Source organism: Gigantopelta aegis, chromosome 10 (assembly GCF_016097555.1).
Source record: "Gigantopelta aegis isolate Gae_Host chromosome 10, Gae_host_genome, whole genome shotgun sequence".
Classification (NCBI taxonomy): Eukaryota; Metazoa; Mollusca; class Gastropoda; order Neomphalida; family Peltospiridae; genus Gigantopelta; species Gigantopelta aegis.
This window is the reverse complement of record NC_054708.1, coordinates 74,554,822-74,576,834: the sequence shown is the minus strand read 5'-3', so window position 1 is coordinate 74,576,834 and position 22,013 is coordinate 74,554,822. Positions and strand designations below refer to the sequence as shown.

The window sequence follows — 22,013 nt, the reverse complement described above, 5'->3', positions numbered from 1 at the left end:
CAAAAAACAATAGTATGAAGTTTCAGGTGTAGATTCATTCTTGTTTTATAAGTGCAGGTATTGCAGGAAATTTGTGAGTACCAAAAGAAATTGTCCGAGCAATACATTCAGAAAGACCATTTAAATAGCACCGGACTAGACTTATAAATGGAGATGTGCAGTATAGATGGTATGTATCACAATTCAGGTTCCTGTATCTCAGTTCCAAAATTTTTACTACTAATAAATATTTTAAATTTTGTAATCACAGACAGAATTTGAAGATCTGAAGCCAAATAACTCTGGACTAATAAATGTTTCAAATTTTGTGATCTACAGACGGCATTTGAAGACCTGAAGCCGTTTCCCAGCAGACAGACAATCCTGACCAAACAGACGTGTTATCTGAAGACTCTCAAAGAGAAGTACAAGAAGAAGGAACTCCAAAAACTTGCATTTGCCGAGCGGGAACAGTTGGTAAAGCAATATTTCTCATATCGATCAGAATAGTTTCAGTAGAGATTGTCAAAAACTTGCATTTGCCGAGGGGGAACAGTTGGTAAAGCAATATTTCTCATATCGATCAGAATAGTTTAAGTAGAGATTGTCAAAAACTTGCATTTGCCGAGCGGGGGGAACAGTTGGTAAAGCAATATTTCTCATATCGATCAGAATAGTTTAAGTAGAGATTGTCAAAAACTTGCATTTGCCGAGCGGGAACAGTTGGTAAAGCAATATTTCTCATATCGATCAGAATAGTTTAAGTAGAGATTGTCAAAAACTTGCATTTGCCGAGGGGGAACAGTTGGTAAAGCAATATTTCTCATATCGATCAGAATAGTTTAAGTAGAGATTGTCAAAAACTTGCATTTGCCGAGCGGGAACAGTTGGTAAAGCAATATTTCTCATATCGATCAGAATAGTTTAAGTAGAGATTGTCAAAAACTTGCATTTGCCGAGCGGGAACAGTTGGTAAAGCAATATTTCTCATATCGATCAGAATAGTTTAAGTAGAGATTGTCAAAAACTTGCATTTGCCGAGGGGGAACAGTTGGTAAAGCAATATTTCTCATATCGATCAGAATAGTTTAAGTAGAGATTGTCAAAAACTTGCATTTGCCGAGGGGGAACAGTTGGTAAAACAATCTTTCATATTATGGATTAGAATACTTTAAGTAGAGATTGTCAGAAGCATATTAATGCAATTTATCTCAAAACAAAAAGAATATCTTGTTGACTAGGGTCAGTGGCTTTCACAAATCTACAGAAATCTTGCTAAATAAGAAATACTTAAATATTTATAAGTTGTTTTTCATGGGTCGACTTATAAACGGGTCAATAAAAAAATAAAAATTTCAGGCTTGAAATTAGGGACTCGACTTATAGCCGAGATCGACTTACAAGCAAGGATATACAGTAGTGTGCATCATAGCATATTGAATGTAAATAAAGTAAAGTTTGTTTTGTTTAATGACACCACTAGAAAACATTGGTTTATTAATCATCAGCTATTGGATATCAAACATTTAGTAATTTAGAAATATAGTCTTAGAGAGGAAACCTGCTACATTTCTCCATTAGTAGCAAGGGATCTTGTATATACACCAACGGATCCCATAGACAGGATAGCACATACCACAGCCATTGATATACTGGCTCATGATGCACTGGCTGGAATGAGAAATAGCCCAATGGGCCCACCAATGGAAATCGGTCCTAGACAGACTGTGCATCAAGCAGGCGCTTCACCACCCATGAATGTAAATAATGCTAATTTTGAAAACAAAATTATGGTTGTTAACTTGACCTTTATTATTATTATTGACCTTTATTATTATTATTGACCTTTATTATTATCAACAGTTCATGGCATTACAGGCTCATGTTGCTAAACTACTGTTTATTTTGCACACATATAATATTGCAATAAATAGAACACTTTTCTCATTCCCCATTGAAAAAGTTTGTAATTATGACCATCTAATTTGATTGTTTCTTTGTTTTCACCAACAGTTCCTGGCACTGGAGGCTGACTCTGGACACTGTCTGACATTTGAATGCTGTGCTGCTCAGGACAATGGTAAAATTTATAGCACCTTGAGACTTTACAGACTGCGATACCACCATTCACGTTTGCATGCATGTCAATTCAATCTATATATCAGAATAAAGTTCAAAGTTTGTTTTGTTTAAACGACACTACTAAAACACATTGATTCACTAATCTTCAGCTATTGGATGTCAATCATTTGATAATTCTGACACATATAGTATTCAGAGGAAACCTGCCACATTTTTTCATCAGCATCAAGGGATCTTTTATATGCACTTTCTCAGAGACAGAACAGTACATATCATGGCCTTTGATACACCAGTTGTGGGACTTTGATTGGGACAGGGAAAAAACCCAATGGTCAGCCAAGGAGGTTCATTAATATTATGTGACCCATGTACCTCAGGTGATTGCTCTTCCAACTAAGCTAAATCCCATCCCTATATCAAATACATTTTCTATGAAATACTACATTGAAAGGACCTCATGACTGCTATGGGTTTTTTAGAAAGTACAGTCACTTGGTAATCACCATGCAAACATATCAATATAGGTTGACAACAAAAATTTGGCACCTGATGTGTGGTCGGTCTAGGATCAATCCCTGTCGGTGGGCCCATTGAGCTATTTCTCGTTCCAGCCAGTGCAACACGACTGGTATATCAAAGGCTGTGGTATGTGCTATCCTGTCTGTGGAATGGTACATATAAAAGATCCTTTGTTATTAATGGAAAAATGTAGAGGGTTTCCTCTCTAAGACTAAATGTCAAAATGACCAAATATTTGACATCCAATAGCCAATGATTAATAAATCAATGTGCTCTAGTAGTGTTGTTAATCAAAACAAACTTCTTCAACTTACCTACCTATCAATGTATTGGCAGATTATCCCACCATTTCAGTCTGTTGGCTGAGTATCCCACCCCTTTAACTTACTGGTAGATGATCAACCCACCCATTACATTTATTTGTCGATTATTCAACCCAATCATATTACTGGTTGACCCACCCACCCTCTTCAGTTCACTGGATATCAGAATCCACCACACCTTCATCACCCCTTCAGTTTACTGGTAGATCCACCACCCCTTCAGTTTACTGGTAGATCCACCACCCCTTCAGTTTACTGGTAGATCCACACACACCCTTCAGTTTACTGGTAGATCCACCACCCCTTCAGTTTACTGGTAGATCCACCACACCTTCAGTTTACTAGTAGGTCTACTACCCCTTCAGTTTCCTCTTAGATCCACCATCCCTTCAGTTTACTGGTAGATCCACCACACCTTCAGTTTACTGGTAGATCCACCCCCCCCCCCCCCCCCACACCCCTTCAGTTTACTAGTAGATCCACCACACCTTCAGTTTACTGGTAGATCCACCAACCCTCAGTTTACTGGTAAGTCCAACATATTGCTTAGTAAAGTGTAAAACTTCTTATCATCATTTCTAGCTCACATTTTGAACAGAATATTTAGTAGTATGATGGTTATATATATATATTACAGGCAATATTTGGCCCATAAGCAGGAGGTGGGTGTTTTTTTGGCAGGGTGGGTGTGGGTGCATAAAGCTAAAAAAAGACGAACATTTTGGGTGTTAAAGTTGTTAAAGACAAATTATGGACTTCACAGTGCATCTGCACTCATGCACCCACCTCCACCCCATCCCCCAAACCTCCAAGCATGGACCTGTTTGGCAGTATCATCTGAAATTAATAATAAAATTTGATTACATTTAAAAGGATATTACAATATATTTCTTTTTCGCCCACACATACAAGGATTATCTTGCTAACTTGACATAAAATAGTCTTGATGTCCCCAGTTTTCATTGACACTCAGTTTGTATAGGCTATTTGATCACATCACAAACATCTGTAATCCATTTTTGATCAATTACATAACATTCAGTTTTTCTTTTGATTTGTTCAGGAAAAACAAACATAAAGTATTGAATTTTTTACCACAAAGGATGACAAATTATATCTTCACTTAGCCATTATATCTTCACTTGGCCATTATATCTTCACTTGGCCATTATATCTTCACTTAGCCATTATATCTTCACTTCGCCATTATGTCTTCACTTGGCCATTATATCTTCACTTGGCCATTATATCTTCACTTGGCCATTATATCTTCACTTGGCCATTATATCTTCACTTGGCCATTATATCTTCACTTGGCCATTATCTCTTCACTTGGCCATTATGTCTTCACTTGGCCATTATATCTTCACTTGGCCATTATATCTTCACTTGGCCATTATATCTTCACTTGGCCATTATATCTTCACTTGGCCATTATATCTTCACTTAGCCATTTCACCTCCTCCCACCCTCCTCAGCACTGTAAGCATAGTTGTTAAAGGTTTGGCTTTTTATCTTACCTTCAAATTTATGTGTGAATTCTTCAAGGATGCATGTTTTATCGTGATGGTCAGTAAATCATCCATTCATTTTCATCATGATATTAAGTTAATATCTTTCTTGTAGTAATTAATGTTAAAAAACAAAAAACACATGCATTTAATGTTCAATAATACACAAAAACATTATGCCATTATGAAAAATGGATCATAATAAGTAGAAAAGAAACTGATTTATCTTTATTCCAAGCTATATTAGTTGTGTTCTTTGTAATTACCATATAAGAACTGTGCTTTTTTCTTTATATATCAATGTATTTGGTATAAAATTATTTTTTGATGCTTTGGAATTTAATACAATTTGTGACAATAAGTTTTCTGAAAATAAAAAATAACTTTTGTGAAAATAGATTTTCAATTTATTTTTTTTCACACAAATTTCGTATTCTAATTAACATTGTTGTACAACTATTTTCAGCTTCTGCTGTCATTTTGGTCCCTAGCATATGGTTTTAAAAAATCACAATTGTTTTAATTTTTGGAATCATAGTATTTTTCAACACCACAACTGAAGTTTCCTCCTTTTTAAAATGTTTTCTATATAAAAGCTACTTTTAATTAATTTGGATATGAAGAAATAATGATAGAAGAGACAAGAGATTGTTTGATTAATTGTTTGTATAGCTGACACATTAGAGGCTGAAAGTGGACTTCCTCACCAATCTGTTTACTGAGGGAGAAAAGCAACAAGTCTTGACAGATGAAAGTGACTGGTCACAAATTAGACTCTCTTAGACATGGACCACCCACAACCTGCCATATCAGTCTGCATGGTGTAGTGGCTAAGTCATCAGACTTTTACAGCTGATAGGTGCTGGGTTCAAATCCCAGTACTGGCCTTGGTGATGTAGTTGTTAAGACATCAGACTTACATTGTATAAGGCTGATAGGTACTAGGTTCAAATCTCAGTACTGGGCTTGGTGATGTAGTTGTTAAGACATCAGACTTACATTGTATAAGGCTGATAGGTACTAGGTTCAAATCCCAGTACTGGCATTAGTGGCATAGTGGTTAAGACATCAGACTTACATTGTATAAGTGTCTCAGGGAAGTGATATGGAGCCAGAGGTGTGGAAAATAATATAAAGCAATCACAACTTACAAAGATTTCAATAATTGAAAAAATATATAATATATGTATGTAAATGTATCAGATCTGAGATAGAAAGTGTAAAACAAATTCAGTTCGGGTCCTTAACATATAGGATTGGGCATGAATTGATATTTGGCAGCTTGGTTTTCAACCGTTTTGTTTTCTCATGTCATTATGGTTTTCTTCAGGAGAGGTGTGGCTGTGCTATGGTGAACAGAAACTGTCGAAGGTGTGCCAGGTGAAATCTTCACAAGGTGTGATGGTCAACCTGCCACTGGAGGTGAGTATCCGTTGGAAACCAGCCTCCGTGCTGTGATGGTTCACTCTTATGCAGCCAGCTTTACAATCAGAAAACATCATCACTGATCCATGTTTTCAACGAGAAATAGGTCATTTTGAATCTACATTTTTCAACCTCAAATTGGTTTAAACAATATTTATTTACAGATCAAATAAATACTGTTTAGACCAATTTGAGTTTGAAAAATGTAGATTCAAAATGAATTGTTAAAAGTTAAAGTGTGTTTTCTTTAACAACACCACTAGAGAACATTGTTTTATTTAATCATCGACTATTGGATGTCAAACATTTGGTAATTTCGACCTGTAGTCTTAGAGAGAAAACCTGCTAAATTTTACTAAATAGTAGCAAGGGATCTTTTATATGCACTATCCCACAGACAGGATAGCACATACTACAGTCTTTGAAATACCAGTCTTGGTGCACTGGCTGAAACAAGAAATAGCTCAATGGCGATCGATCCTAGACTGACCGTGCATCAGGTGTGCACTTTACCACTAGGCTATGTTGATCCCGTCCCACATTATCACTGACCTAAGTTTCCAACATGAAATATGTCATTTTGAATCAACATTTTTCAATCTCAAATTGTTAGAAAACAACTAAAGAAACTCTCTCTTGGTGTGTCTAATATTTTATGGGACATCTTAGTGAGTCTAGTAACCCAAATAAAATTAATAGAAGATCTGAATTAATATTTTTAAAATATATTTTAAAAACCCTACTATTACGATCCTGGCGAGCATAATACATTATTTTTATTCTTAATATATGATATTGAATATACTGAAACACACAAGGGTAATAATCTCTTTATCATATAATCTCAAACTTAATACAACATATTTTTTTATATGCTACTAGAATTCCAGTCGGCCATTAATCTATATTCAAATAACTTATGAATATGTGATGTGGTGTCATTTTGAATGAGAATGATGTCGAATATGTATACATAAAATAAACTAGTGCATGACGTTATTTTGTTTTCTGAATGCTAGACAACTTTAAATGTAAAGTTACTATTAACATGCTTAGGTTTGATGACTGTTGTTGCATACGTCAATTGTAGTACGTTTGCTTAAATGTCAATAAACATAATTTGCAAAGTTATCAAGTTCTGAAAGTATGTGATCTAAAAAATATCACATACTATGATTACACTGGATACGTTACCTATTATATGATAGCATATCATATTTTTCATATCACATACTTTCTGAACTTGATAACTTTGCAAATTACTTTTATTGACTTTTATTTCATTTATATATTTATTTCAGTTTGACACAAGAGTCATGTGTAGTCTGCCTCTGCCGGGTGGTCTGGTGTTGTTTGGAACATTGTCATGGACAGTGTCAGCATACAATACATACAACAGGTGAGCTTTTAAATATTTCTATTACTTGTATCTCAATAAATTCAAACATCTTTTGTTTTCCAGTGTAGTCTGGTCCATCTCTGTTCTTTTTCGCTTTTTTATCATAATGCAGGTGACACAGTATTGTGTATTTGTCATTGGCTTACTGTTTTTAAAGCACCAGTCATAAAGTCTGTGACTGCTATAATGCTTGTAGGAAAGGTCACTCACCAATTCGTATTGGCGGCTCCAATGTTCCCAATTATTTTTAGCTCACAAAAAAATCATGTCAATAAATAATAATAATTACCGTATATTTTCATTTTTAGAATGACAATTAGCCAAGGACATGTAATTGGTCAAACCATAACAATAAGATTTTGTGTATAATTTTGTTGACCATGGTAACTAAGCCCACTTTGGCAATGGAAATATAACTGTCAGTTTCTTTATTCACGTTTTTTTATAAATTTCAGTCAATGTCAATTGTATTTTTTAGTTCATGAACCAGTTTCTTTTATTATCAAGTTTATTAATAAATTTAATTATATGGATTGCATGTTCATTATTTGTTTTCCATTTATGATGTTATTAACAGTCATTTCCAACATTTTTAATCTTGTTTTCTGTATTACTTATGTTTTAATTTTGATTTCAGGCAAAAGTTATGGCAGACACTCCTGCATGATGCAGTTCTCTCCCTTTGTAACTTCTCTGATGAAGATACTCCCTGTCGGATTTTCGCTGGTTTAGCTGATGGAACCATTGCTATTATTGAGGTGAGTACAAAGCATAGTTTCAATTTTTAAAATTGTATATTTAAAGTCACTGTTCCTGGTTATTAAGCAGTGTAAAATGTTAAAAGCTATTACAGGGTTTTTTCCCCCATTAATGTATACAATATTTGCAAATTCTTGCTTAAATGATCAGTTTTACTGGTGTTTGCAGTACTGGTAGATTAAACTGCCTTTTATGTGGAACAGAAAACGTAGGTACAGTAACACCTGTCTAAACCGTACCCTGAACAAACTGGAATCATGTCAAAACTGGTCAGGTGTTATAAATTCCAAAACATGATCCTGTAAAAACGGGATCCTGTCTAAATCGGATAAATATTGGGTCCCCGACATGATCCGGTTCAGGTCAGTGATTTTAAACATTAAATCGAAAAAGCTGTAAACATTCTTTGAGGAAGATTATAAAGAAAGTTTGACATTTCATGCAGGATTTCTCATTTTGTTGTTTGTGTCTCACAAATTAACTAGTTTTCTTGTTAACTATCTATCTTAAATTGTATTGTAAATATTAATAAACATTTTATCTTGAACACCTCTTGTTTTCAGAATGCTGCCAAAGAGATGCCAAACTTTGACACAATGTACATTCCCATTGGTCAGTCGCCTGTCACATGTGTCAAGTTGCTAGGAAACCATCTGTGGTGTGCTTGTGGAAACAAAGTTTACATTATTCATGCTAGGTAAGATTTTACTGATCTAGATGTTTCAGTTACTGTCTGAACAAAGAGTTTATTTACTTGTTTTCCAGTAAATGATTGTAATATATTAATCAGTATGCTCACCTCTTCCAAGTTTAAACTTCTTGCTGGGTCTGTGTGCATCAGTTTTTACCATCTGTTTTCATCTTAGTAGGTTATATACTTAAATCCAATTGAAGTTCAGGCATGCTTTCCTGGGTATGCAGATCCAGGACAGAGGTTAATGGGTAAACTCAAGAGGAACATGCACTTGCCATGGAAGTCGCGCTCACATCATTGACGTATAGCACTTAACTATTAACCTCTGTCTTAGACAGTCCACATAGTTGAGATATATGTGTACAGTATGCTTGAACCTTAACTGGACATAAGTACATGTATTGAAAAAATTAAAATGAAAATAAAGAAAAGGTTGAATGATATACCAAGACCCATGTTTAAATTTTTATTAGCAAGAGATCTAATTTCCTCTTTGTTTTACTCCAGCACCCTGGACAATCTGGATAACTTCACTGTATCGACCAACCCATATGATCACATTCTGTCCCTGGAGGTGGGCATTCCTGGGGTGTGGATCTCGATCCGAGGATCGTCCATCCTTGAACTGTGGGACCCTCTGTCTCTGAGCTGCAAGATGCTGTACGACACACGCTCGGGGCGCTACCCAAGTCTCAGAAAGGTGTGTGGCCACTGGAGATTGACTGTAAGCCCGGTTTTTTAATTTATTGTAAAGCATGGAACTCCAGTGTTGTTTGGTGTGGTGTATCAGGAGACTGAACAGCATGTGAGTAACACCATTGTTGGGGATCTCAACTAACAGTTTGTCAATCCCTATCGGATATAATGTAATCACCATGTACGGTAATGATTTAACAGTACTAACACCATAAAATAATATTAGCATTAGTGAGGTTTGTTTTGTGTGTGTTAAAGCAGTTGGTGGAAAAAAGGAAAGGAATATTTGTTTACCAGCATAACTGTATGATTTTGGGAAATTTTTGGGATGGTTCCCTCAGAAAACTGTTCAAACTTGCATGTTGTGGGCACATCATCTGTCTTTGTCAGTGAGTTCTGCTCATGACATCTCCATCAGTGGGCCCTTTTGGCTGTTTCTCGTTTCAGCCAGTGCAACATGACTGTGGGATGGTGCATATAAAAGATCTCTTGCTATATATGGAAAAATGTAGAGGGTTTCCTCTCTAAGAATATATGTCAGAATTATCAAATGTTTGACATCCAATAGCCGATGATAAATAAATCAGTGCTCTAGTGGTATCATTAGAGAAAAGAAACTTTTTGCTTATGACAATTCAGCATAACTATATTCCAGCACCCAGATTTTCAATGCTATGTTAGCACTATGATATAAAACTGTCAAGAACTATGACGTGTGTCACAGTGATGTAAAACCTACTATGATGGTGTTATGATTTCATAATGCTAAGATAGCTTTCAAAATCCCATGCCAGGTTTTTATCCGTCTTGTCTGTGGAAAGATCATGTGTTGCCATTAGTAGTCTCTCTTGCTCTACACCAAGTGTCAACAACAGACACATCAAGAAATTTTAATTAGGGATGGGACGGTTTGGGTTTTTTATTTTCGGTTCGATTTTCAGTTTTTGGTCCATGGTTCAATTTATTTGCGGTTTGATTTATTCACGATACATTTTACAAGTAGTACAAGTATGCCATTTATCATACATACATTTTTATAAACTATTTTAAGAGAAAGACATTTTATTTTTAATGGTCAATTGTAAAATAATTCTAAATATAAAATTATATCTTGACTAAAAAACCAAAATTGCATTTTTACCATGCCATGTTAGCATGTTGGGTCTGGGATACTTGGGCAATGTGTCCCCCAGGATTTGAGTTCAGAGTTGGCAACATAATTTGGGGACAAGAATGCTATAATCGTCCCATCCCTAAGTGGTATAAGCATAATGTTGTGTTTTGAAGCACACAGGATTGGTATTGAGAAACAAGACCAACATTGATAGTGAAAGGACCATTAAAAAGTCCATTAGAAAACTGATGGCGGATCTGTTGGTTATATTGCCACTGAAATACTAAACAAACAAGCCTAGTTGAGACAAAATCGAACATAATTGTTTTTTAATCATGTCAAAATAAAATGTCGAGACTCAACCGAAATCCAGAATCTGATTGAACACCCACCCCTCTCCCCCCAGGTCAAGATCACGCTATGCCCCTGATGAAACCTCTCTAGTAACTGTGTGTTGGACACATAACATACTTCTTACTTTACTAGGGTGTCAACAAACATTCCTTTCTTTTCAATCATCAAAATTTAATCTGTGTGCTAACATTTTGTGGGTTTTCCCCAGTATTAAATTTGAACTTTTTATTATGTTTTGTTGGTCTTGTGTTTTTGTTAATGTGCAAAAGTCTCACTTGTTTTTCTAACAATTGTTCATGTATTGTGTTTTTTGATTGGTGCTGTGTATAAATGTTATTAACTACTGAAAAATATTAATCTGAATGAAAAATGAAACAGTTTGATGCATGTTACAATGTTGTAGCCCAGCTGTAAAGCACTTGCTTGGTGCATGGTCAGTGTAGGATCGATCCCTGGCAGTGGGCCCATTGGCTGTTTCTCATTCTAGCTAGTGCACCACAACTGGTATATTGAAGGCCGTGATATGTGCTATATCCTGTCTATGGGATGGTTCATATAGTATAAAAGATTCCTTGCTTCTAATGGAAAAATGTATCGGGTTTCCTCTCTAAAACTATATATTAGAATTACCAAATGTTACTGATGATTAATAAATCAATGTGATCTAGTGGTGTCATTAAACAAAACAAACTTTGTTACAATGTATCTTTTAGTTTTACAAGTGTATTAATGTTAATTTTATGTGTTTTACACAAATCTTTTTTTAGGTTGAAATAGTAATACAAATCCTTGTCCTTTATAATCAAATTATATAATAATCATTTAAGTTAATAAATAATGTAAATACAGTACAAATAATATTTTTTAATTTACCACAAAACTAGTAACTAAAAGTGTCAAAATTATAGAATTCAAATTATTTAAGTGGTCATGTAATTTGATATCTATATATTTATAGGATATTAAACGAGCTTCCATTTCATATCATGTTTATGTCTCAAGTGAAATAATTAGCAAGTGACAATGAAAATTATTTCACGGGGACATAAACATGATACAAAATGATAGCGAGTTTAATATCCTATTTATTACCCATAATGGATCTTAATTTATATCACTCATCTCGTTTCTTTGACGTTGCTGTAAGGTTGTAGTGTGCCAATTGATGACGTCATCGTGTGACGTCAAAAGTGTTACATCCCACTTGACATTCTAGTGGGACGTACCACTTTGATATGTACCAAGATTTTTTAACCATATGGGTAATAATATTATTTATATACATTTCTTTTATGGTCATTTGAGATTTTATATGTCCAATCCAAACCTTGACAATACAAATTTTGAATTATGGGTAACCAAAGAATATTGATTTTTTTTTTCACAGGAGGATGAAACCTATTTCAACAAGGCAAGGATAACTTCAATCCTTCCCCATGAATCAACCGTATGGATTGGCACAGGTGAAGGTAACCTGATCATTTACGATGTTGTTGAAACCACAACACCATGCGTTACACCATCTGAAGCCTCCTTCAATACAGACCTGGCAGAAAACTTGAAGTGGAGGAAGAAAAACAGCATAGACGGGGGGTTTGATCCAATCCGAGCAGTGGAAGAGAAGGTACGAGAGATGTACTACCAAGGATTGGCCAGTGATGATGTCAATCTGACCACAACAAAGCCTTACTTTAGCAGAGACGGTCAGGAGAGTGAAGTCCAGATGTACAAGATTTCAACAACTTCTACCAGCAGTACGGTCATTGTCACAGATGAGTCATCTGGTTTCTCTAACCAAGTCTTGTCATCAACACCAGCAAACAGCAACAGTTTCCTTGGACATCAGAACTTTACTTCTTCAGTGACATCATCACCAGCAAGTTTCTGGTACGACAGTTGTGGGAAGAGTTTCTCTCATAATGATCCAGATATGAATGCATCATCTCTGGTTGATAGCTGTGAGGGAAACCCATCAGAATCTGATGTGAAGGTAGAGGATTCGACCAAAGAGGTATTGTCACCGGGAATAGCAAGCAAGTTTCTGACTGATGGGAACAAAGGAAAGAAGCGTAAGAGTCTCCGGCGGAAGTTATTTGAAACCGATGAAGCCACAGAAAATGATATGATGATTGTTGGTAATTTCTGCAAGGATCAGGCAGACAATGACAGCGAAAGTGATGAAGATTCCAAACTTGGTGATGCTTCACCTGCAGATACTGTATGTGAAGTGAGAAATGGTGAAATTTCCAGTGACACAAGCAGAGATTCTCAACTACGTGTGGCAAACAACTGCATGTCCTCTTCAGAGCCATCCAAGAAAGTGTTGCCGGTAGAAAATGTCTCTGTGGATCCAGCTGAAAATAAAACCACAACAAAGAGACCAGACTGTCTCCCTGTTGTCCGATCAGGCAGGCTTGATTCAGGAATCAAGCTGAGTTCAAATATGTCCACTAGCAGCAGTGCAAGTGGTTCAAAAGGCAAGCGACTGACTAACAACCAGATGGACTCTACAGAGAGTGATGTGTTCATCAGTGGCGAGGGCAAGAATGAAGCAAATGATATCACTGAAACTACAATACAGAATGGTGTTTGTGATGATGAAGATAAGGAGGTCCAACCAGTTCCAAAAGATGAAACATATAAGGTAGAACCTGACTCAGAACAAACTGAGAAAGATATTTCTTCACACAAAGATGAAAGTGGTCAAGTATACACTAATGGACATTCTAGTAGTGAGAAATCTCTGAACTGCAATCATGTTTTCAAGAACACAAAGAAAAAACACAGTTCAAGGAGATCTAGAGGCAACAAAAACAATGGTACTCAGTTTTATTTTTCTGACTCCGAGGAGGAAGTGTTTGAAGATGCCATAGACAACTTCAGAAAAATAGACTCCAATGAAAATTTGTGCCATTCTGGGATCAACATTCCACACAGTACTAGTGACAGCACAAGCTCTCTCAAATCTTGTTCAAAGAGCTTGCCCAAGTCTTTCGAACTTGGCAGACTAGACTCGTGTTCCAGCTGTTATACCAACTTGGAGAATGTTCGTCCCAAGAGTCCAGACGCTCAGTGGCGACTGGAATTCACAGGGATTCATGTCGACACAGACTGTGAAAGCAGAATGTCCAACATGGATTTATCTGAAGCAGACTCCTTCTCCTTCAGTTCCAACAGCCATAGAATTTCAATAGACTCTAACACCAGTGACCTACTTGTCACAACAAACAACAAAGGCAGCAGCAGCACCAATAATCTTTCCACTTTCAGTCCACAGAACTTCATCTTTCCAGAAGACTACTCCTTGGAACAAAAGATTGAAAAGTTCTTACAGACGCCCAGCTTCAGTGCAACCAATAGTTCCCGTGCTTGGTCCAGTTATGATGAGATTTCAACTCCGCCAAAGGGAAAACAAAAAGCTGGAAAGGGCAGAGATGCCGTTCTGCAGAGTGATGCTTCTAGAGGGACCAGTTCTGTGTCTCTGATGACCATGGGAGAGAACATGTTCTGTACAGATCTCAATCTACAGGCTAAAGTCAAGATCTCAGACAAACCTGTCAAGTGCTTAGTCAACTTAGTGTAAGTTAAACTTAATCTAAAGAACCCTTGTCATTTCTTGTGAATTTTTTTTTTGATTTTTTTTTTTGGTTTTGGTATTTGGTTTTTCTTTGAATAGTCAGTATTTGGAAATTTGTCATATGGTCAAATCAGTCTGATGATTGACATGATAATAAAAAAAAATTGACATCTCACTAATTGCACCCTCCCCCCCCCCACCCCCATACCCATACACACACACTTTCAATTGATTAGTTCCAACATTCCAACAGCCAAAGAATTGACACAGTAGAAGAATGTAACCAATGTTTGGCTGTTGTGATGTTAAGTCCACTGAAAAGTATGTATGTATTCATGAAAAGAAAAAACACCTTTAAAATGTTCTTGTTCTTGATAACATGCAGTTTTACAGTGTACTAAGTATAGAACAATAGCAATATTACTCTTTCCATGTTTTCTCTATATAGGACTCTTCTTTTTTTTCAGTTGCAATAATGAACCATTGATTTTGAGTCTTGCTGGCTGTTATGGTGATGATGAAGCTGTGCTGAAGTGGAAAAAGGAACCAAATGAAGTATGTAACTGGCGTGATATATAATCATATTGCCACTCATTTCACACTTTAAAAAAACATTGTCCATCTATCCATTATGCTGATTTCAGAAAAAAATGTATTATGAATTCAATAATGTTACTAACAGCCAGAAATGCTATATAGTTTTGAATAAGAGATGTATGTTTAACAAATGTTTTCTTCTTATGTTTTCTTCAAATGTTTATAAATGCCCAACTTACTTGAACCTCAAAAAGTGAAAAGGACATCTTAAAAAAAGACTATTTCCTGTAGTCATGTAAAAAAAAAATGCAGATACATATAGAGTAAAGTACTCTTACAATGAACTGGAAGTGACCATGATAATTAGTTTGTTATAGTAGTAGTTTTTGTACATATTTGAAGAAGTTGGCCGTTTTCATTAAAAAAATCAGCCATATTGGATTTTTTTCATTTCAAACACCTTACAATTCATCTATAGCATCTATACAAATTTTAACACAATTTATATTGTCAACAATAAACACACAAAAATGCAAAATAGAACTTCATATCAAAAGTGCATTAAATCACCTAAAAAATGTTTTTACATTTTTTAATTGTAATTTGTTTTTTGTCTGCTTACTTAGCGGTGGTTTTATTACTGGCAAAACTGTCACAATGTCTTTCATTATGGTCATTTCGTTTGTTCACAATTATTTGTTAAACAATATCATCGTGCATCAGCTCCTCAGCAAAGATAATTTGTTAATTGTTCAGAGTGATAACATATGAAACCGGGGTCGCCAGAATTTCTTGAAGTGTAGCCAATGGAGTGTCATCGTCAACGTCATTTGAACTTTGTTGATTGTCACAAGTAATGGTACTTTTGAAGCTACCCTTTGCAAAACATTTGATCATACACAATGAGGTCATGATGAGCTATGCTAATTGCTGCTAAGTTGGAAATGAATGTTATTATTTTTTGTGGCATGCCTTGATAATGTCACTTGTCATCTCATCCTGTAGTGCAGTGAAGTGAGGACATTCTGTTAATTGTTCAATAACTTTATTCCTTAATTGACACAACTATACTAAGTAAAACCAAACATTCCTTGATCCCTTCTCTGTTGTTGTGTTTACTGCACTGCAGTTTTTGCTTTAAGTAACATTTCATACATGTTTGGTTTGTTGTATACACACTAATTTACACTGAAATTCGCAGTTTGGGACAACATATTTTGTTTGTTTTAAAAGTTAATTCGTTATACATAGTTCGTTCTATACATTAAAATTTATTAATGATATATAGCATAAAAATAGGACTTTACAACCAGTTCATTATATGCAGTAGTTTGTTGTAAGCATGTTTGTTCTAAGTGTATTTTACTGTATATATAGGAGAGTTGGACATGAATGCTATGCAAATTAAAAGTCTGACATGGTTCACATATATTATATACTTCATATTTTGGTTTTATACACGGAGTCTGTATTTTCTGCTGATGGATTGCTGAGTCCCAGAGTGCATCATAAAATGTATTGCAATCAATAATTGTTGAACACCAAGTATAATAATTGCTGAACACTAAGTATTACATTGCCTACGAATGGAGTATTTGACAGAACTCATTTTAGCTACAATTAATTTGCCATTCATTTTGTTGAAACTGAACTTAATGCCATTCAAATCATTGCACTATAGTATGTCCATCCCACGGGGAATGCCTTTTTTCATACTATAGAATTTACTACAAGTTATTTATTTCTGAGCAGACTGTTTTCTAAAATGCACACTAAAATATTTTTGTTATTTCCAAAACAATTTTACTTTTCTTTTTGTCAAACTAAACTGAAATTATTTATAAAAAACATTTTTGTTGGATGGGATGGACTATAGGTTTGAATCCCATCTGTGTATACTTTGTTTTTAATACGAGACACGCATTAATGAGTTTCTTTGTCATTATTTCAGATGCTGTGGACTAATGATCCAATACTAGAGTACTGCATGGACACAAAGACGACCATCCTGCCGACCTACATGAGAGGCAGGATGTCGAGCTCTTCTTCAATACACAGCAACAGGAGTGCCAGCTCCGTGAAGTCCCGGGAACACAGACTGAGTGGGAACAGTCAGTAGCTCCCAGAACATCACATCACATTCCACACTGGTTCACAAGAGGCATTTTCTGGAGGCCGAGCACTCATGGGAATTCACTACACTGGTTTTTGTACCTAATGGTAAATGAATGGAAAAGGATAGGATTAGATTAAAACCAGTCAAATTGTGACCGAGTGCTTGCTCTCCTGAACATGCCAAAGATGTATGGAACCATCTGTGAAAGAATCCAGTAACACATGAACAAGGTCCGTTAAAATGATTGGAGCAGAGTATTGCTGATGCTGTTTTCATGATGCCAATCTCAAGCATGATTATGTTACAATAGTCTAACACTGAAGATAACATCTAGATCATGAATTTCTCAAGTCAGCAGCATGTGTTGGATGTTTATCTTGATTGATTTATGGACTAATTCACACAGGGGTTGTAAAACCTCATTGAGATCATCTTGTTTAGATTAATCTGTTGAAACCAGAAAACATTACTAGCGACTTCATAGTGTGCTTGTAGAGACTGTTATCCATGTTATTCAAAGCTATACTAATCCTTTGAATGATCTGCATGTTTTGCAGGTGTACCATACCCAAGAAACTGTCATAGACATGCTGTGTATTGTGTTTCTAAATCAGAGGCTGTTAGTCGAAAAATGTGGTGGCCATGTTCAGCAAGTGCTTTGGCCCCACAAAAACAATTTATTGCAAGACTCTTCCTTATGGGTACACCTGTTGTAAAAGAGTATAATCTCTTAGTTGTATGCAATCATGCCATGGCTACAAACTATTACTGAAAACATTATGATATGCCAATAAAGAAAGAAGATCCTAACCGATGATGCTGGCCATTAATTTCACTGATACTGAAACTTTAATTACTTCTAAATGGAGATCTGTTTATTGGTGTCTTGTACTTAATAATGGCTTCTTTAACTGAACTACAGCTGTTAACATTAAGCAGTAATTTCAGAAAACAGGCTAGTTTGAGTTATATTTCAATAGAGAAATTGGGTTTGTATTTCTGGTGGGGGAAACACAATAAAACTCCTGACATATCAGTGCCAAATCTATGTGCAATTTAAACAAATTTTAAATCACTACACTCACGTTTGTGCAAATATAAATTGTTGATGGAAATATAGCTCTCCTTATTACTTGAAGATTAAACTGTACAGAATTTGTGTATTTTGTTTAGCAACCAAACTCACATGAACATAATCTTTGTGATGAAACCAGTTAATGATGATCCTAATTTGTAAATACATTTTTCTATTTTACAGATTGTTACTGAATATTGTTTATAAACTAATATTATAATTGTGATGTATAGCTTTATTATGGTTGCTATACAATGATACAAAGAAGCTGATAATGGATAGGTTTGGAAGAATTCTATAATTCTGAAAATAAAAATGATTCTTTTTATATATTACAATTTGATTTCAGCTGGTTCTGAATTAGTTCTACTAAATGTTCGTTTACAATACCAAGTCCAACATTAGGGCATAATATTTGTATCTTTTGTAAAAACAGGTGTTCATTTTACAATTACTGATTTTTTTTTTTTTAAACTGTGATAAATTATGACTCTATAACGAATTATTCAGGAGTCAAATATGGTTTGAAAATATTATTCTTACTAATAAATTACTTTAAACTTTACTGTATAAGAAAAATACATTACTGACATATTTTATCTCTAAAGACTAAATAGGCACACTAACTAAAAAAGGTCTTTGGTAATTAGTTATATACATCAATATAATTATAACTGGCTTGTACTAATGTGATGGGGTTAGGTATGCCATGATGAATGATGACTAAACTCTAATTACAATGACATAATGATGTTGAACATGTCAAACTAACTTGATTTAATATGTTGACCAGTTTAGACTGAAACTGATCCCCAATGCTTACGTCGTGTATATAACATAAGCTTTAATTGCAGTTCAGCCAAAAACTTTTTTCTTGCAGAGGACATTTAGACAACACATATGACATAAAGAAATCTTAATTCTAGTAATTTCAAAGTCTGCCAGACAAATTAGCCAATTGCCAATTATTATACAGAGTGGCTACAACATTTAGTCTTTGACGAATAAAATTGTCCTTAAATTAACCACATTTTAATAATTTTCAAGGAAATACATATTGGAAAATTGGCTAAACCAAAATTTGTTAGAGTGTGAGCTCTGGCCAGATATACAGTAGTTTTGATGATCAGTTGGATCAATTGTAAAGGGTGGGTGTTTCTAGTTTGAAGGGTGGATCATGTTAGTATAAAAATCCAGTCTTTAAAATCTTTGTTTGTCAATTTATCTCTAGAATGGTGCGTTTTTGGTGCTCAAAAATACATAGCTGGTCACAAGCTCATATAAACACTTTTTACTACTTGGGCAAATGCATTTTCAGTAACTTAATAATGTTATGTCATTGTGCAAGCCATTTTATTATTCCTTGTCCATTTGCCTAAATGTTTTTACACATTACAATATTACCATTATGTTTATTACTTTTCTAAGTTACTGTGCACCAGCAGACAAACTGGCAAATTAATAGTATATGCCTAATAAAGTTTTATTACATTAGCTACATTTCAATATTTTGAAAAAGAAATACTTTACATTTATGAAATTGGCTAAAAAATATAATAATAATAATAACAGATAACCCATCATGTAAAATCATGTTGTAGCATAATTCTCTTTTTTGTACTTTTGTTATATAATGGACAAAAATAATTTATATGAAGTCGTCTTTTATAACATAAAGATAAGCATTTTAAGCATCGAGTTATAGCATGGAATGTTTCATACAAGAACTTGAACATCACAAACTTTAAAGTGATAACGTCATTAAATAAACAACCACACTGTAATAATATTTAGTGACCCTAAGAGTGATGAACACAAAGTCGTAAGTTGTCATGTTACAGCTATACATCATATTTCAGTTTCTTCTGCTGCTAACAAATATGAGCCTGGTCTTGGAATACTGGGGTTTTTTTTCTAGTTTTGTACCAATCAGCACCTTATATTATGTTCATTGTTTAAACAAAAACACTGAAGTCTCATTTCCATTTTCGAATCTCAATCCTGATAACATCTCTTTTCTCAATTGTTTTACCAGGACCACAGCTAATATACCAATGTTATTGACAACAGTATCTGTGATGGACAGCAATACGGGTTTATTAACTAACTTTTTCCTATATTTGAACATGGCATATCATTGTGATAAATCTGTTATGTTTTTTGTTTTGTCAAGAAAACACTAATGTTTTCTAATAAAAAGTGTATATATTCATTATCATATTTTCATAGGGAAGGCCATACATTATATTTTCATATAACTTACTATTATATGCGTGTACATTTTATATTAATGTACATATTTGTTTCTGTTAGATATTTGACATTAAAAAAATAAATGGAAACATTTATATGTTTGTAAATCATGCTTAATTTGAAAGTATGTTATTTTCTAAATGAAAACATAAATATGCACACAAAATTATTATATTAATATTTACTGGATTCTGATTTAATGATATCACTGATCAATTTAATGTTTTTCTTTGATAAAATGCAAAAATAACAGATAATTGATCATGCGTAAGGATGAAAAAATAAAATAATTCAAACTATAAAATTTATATTGTTTGTAATTTACTTTATAATGTAATATGATTTTACACAATTTGTGATTGTTAAAGATTGTTAACTTCCCCTGTATATGAAACTAGTGTTTTGTTTTTCATCAGGCAAAATTAACATCCAATAATAACCACAGCTGTTAGAACACAAATGTATTGCATGTAAAATGACTAAAACATTTAACATTTCACTAATAGTCTGTTGATTGTAGCTGCTTTCCAATTGTATTTCAAGAAATACTATATGTATAAAAAAGAAATACAGTTCTGAAAACAAAAGCCCTGGTGATTTTCTAATTGAAGAAAATTTAAAAATAAAACTTGTTTGTCTAGTTCATATTGGTGTACCAATGGTTTATATCAACCATATACGGATAATTATTGTGCACATACATGTAATCTTGCATAGTATGTTAAACAAGCAATTTTATATGGTTATCAGTTTTTTTTTTTCTTTAACCAGTTTTGGGCATAACCAGTTTTGTAAAAACACTCTTCAGTTGTAATCTTTTTATCAGGTTTCCCGAATATAACACACATTCAACAAAAATAAACCAACTGAACTATAATGAAAATGCACACATTCATAAACTGACAAAAATACTATTTTTTAAAAATCAGTGTTTACATATATGTATTTTGTTAATTATGACCAGGAATTAGTGGTACATGATTGTTTATCATCCAATAAAAGATGATAAATGTACTTTTGTGTTTGTTTTCTATTTACTTAGACTGCTATCATTTTTCAATTGTTAGCCTGTTTTGGAAGATTTCATGATGGACAGCAATTCAGACCTAATTTAAATTATGGGGAGCCATTTAAGATATGACAACACTGATACCATATAAATTCATATGCTAAGGGGAGCAAACAATTACTGGAGCGAGTGATAGCTCCCCTTAAATGGTGAAGGCTGGTTCTTATGCAACTTTACATTTATGAGAATGATAAAATGGCTTCCAAGAAATCCAATAGATTAATAATAGATTATCAAATGAAAATTGATGACCAGCAACATAAATATTTTTGAAATTACCTAGTAAAAAAGTTGATCTCTTTATTTGGCTGAATCAGTAATTTACCTAACCTAACAACTGTTTACTTGGGAATAAAACCACATAACCAGACAAGGGCCATGTTCCACCCTCTTGTAACAAAGAAATGAAAGGCAAGCTTATTTAGCGACACCTCAACACATTTTATTTTTTGGGGGGGGGGGGGGTTGAGGTGCAGCCCAGTGGTACAGCGCTTGCTTGATGCGCGGTCGGTTTGGGATCAATCCCCGTCG

The 22,013-nt window shown here is 34.4% G+C and overlaps 1 protein-coding gene across 9 annotated transcripts in view; it reads left to right on the top strand.

The window, feature by feature from the left end:
* LOC121384163 overlaps positions 1-21,427 on the top strand; it is a 183,981-nt gene extending 162,554 nt beyond the window's left edge. For all 9 annotated transcript variants that reach the window (XM_041514419.1, XM_041514427.1, XM_041514425.1 and 6 more), the window contains 10 exons: positions 319-456; positions 1,993-2,059; positions 5,745-5,836; positions 7,141-7,238; positions 7,876-7,996; positions 8,561-8,694; positions 9,199-9,391; positions 12,243-14,434; positions 14,900-14,987; positions 16,921-21,427. In XM_041514419.1, the coding sequence (XP_041370353.1) occupies positions 319-456; positions 1,993-2,059; positions 5,745-5,836; positions 7,141-7,238; positions 7,876-7,996; positions 8,561-8,694; positions 9,199-9,391; positions 12,243-14,434; positions 14,900-14,987; positions 16,921-17,088 (3,291 nt within the window). In that variant the 3' untranslated portion in view covers positions 17,089-21,427. The remainder of the gene's footprint in view (positions 1-318; positions 457-1,992; positions 2,060-5,744; positions 5,837-7,140; positions 7,239-7,875; positions 7,997-8,560; positions 8,695-9,198; positions 9,392-12,242; positions 14,435-14,899; positions 14,988-16,920) is intronic.
* Positions 21,428-22,013: the final 586 nt, after the last annotated feature.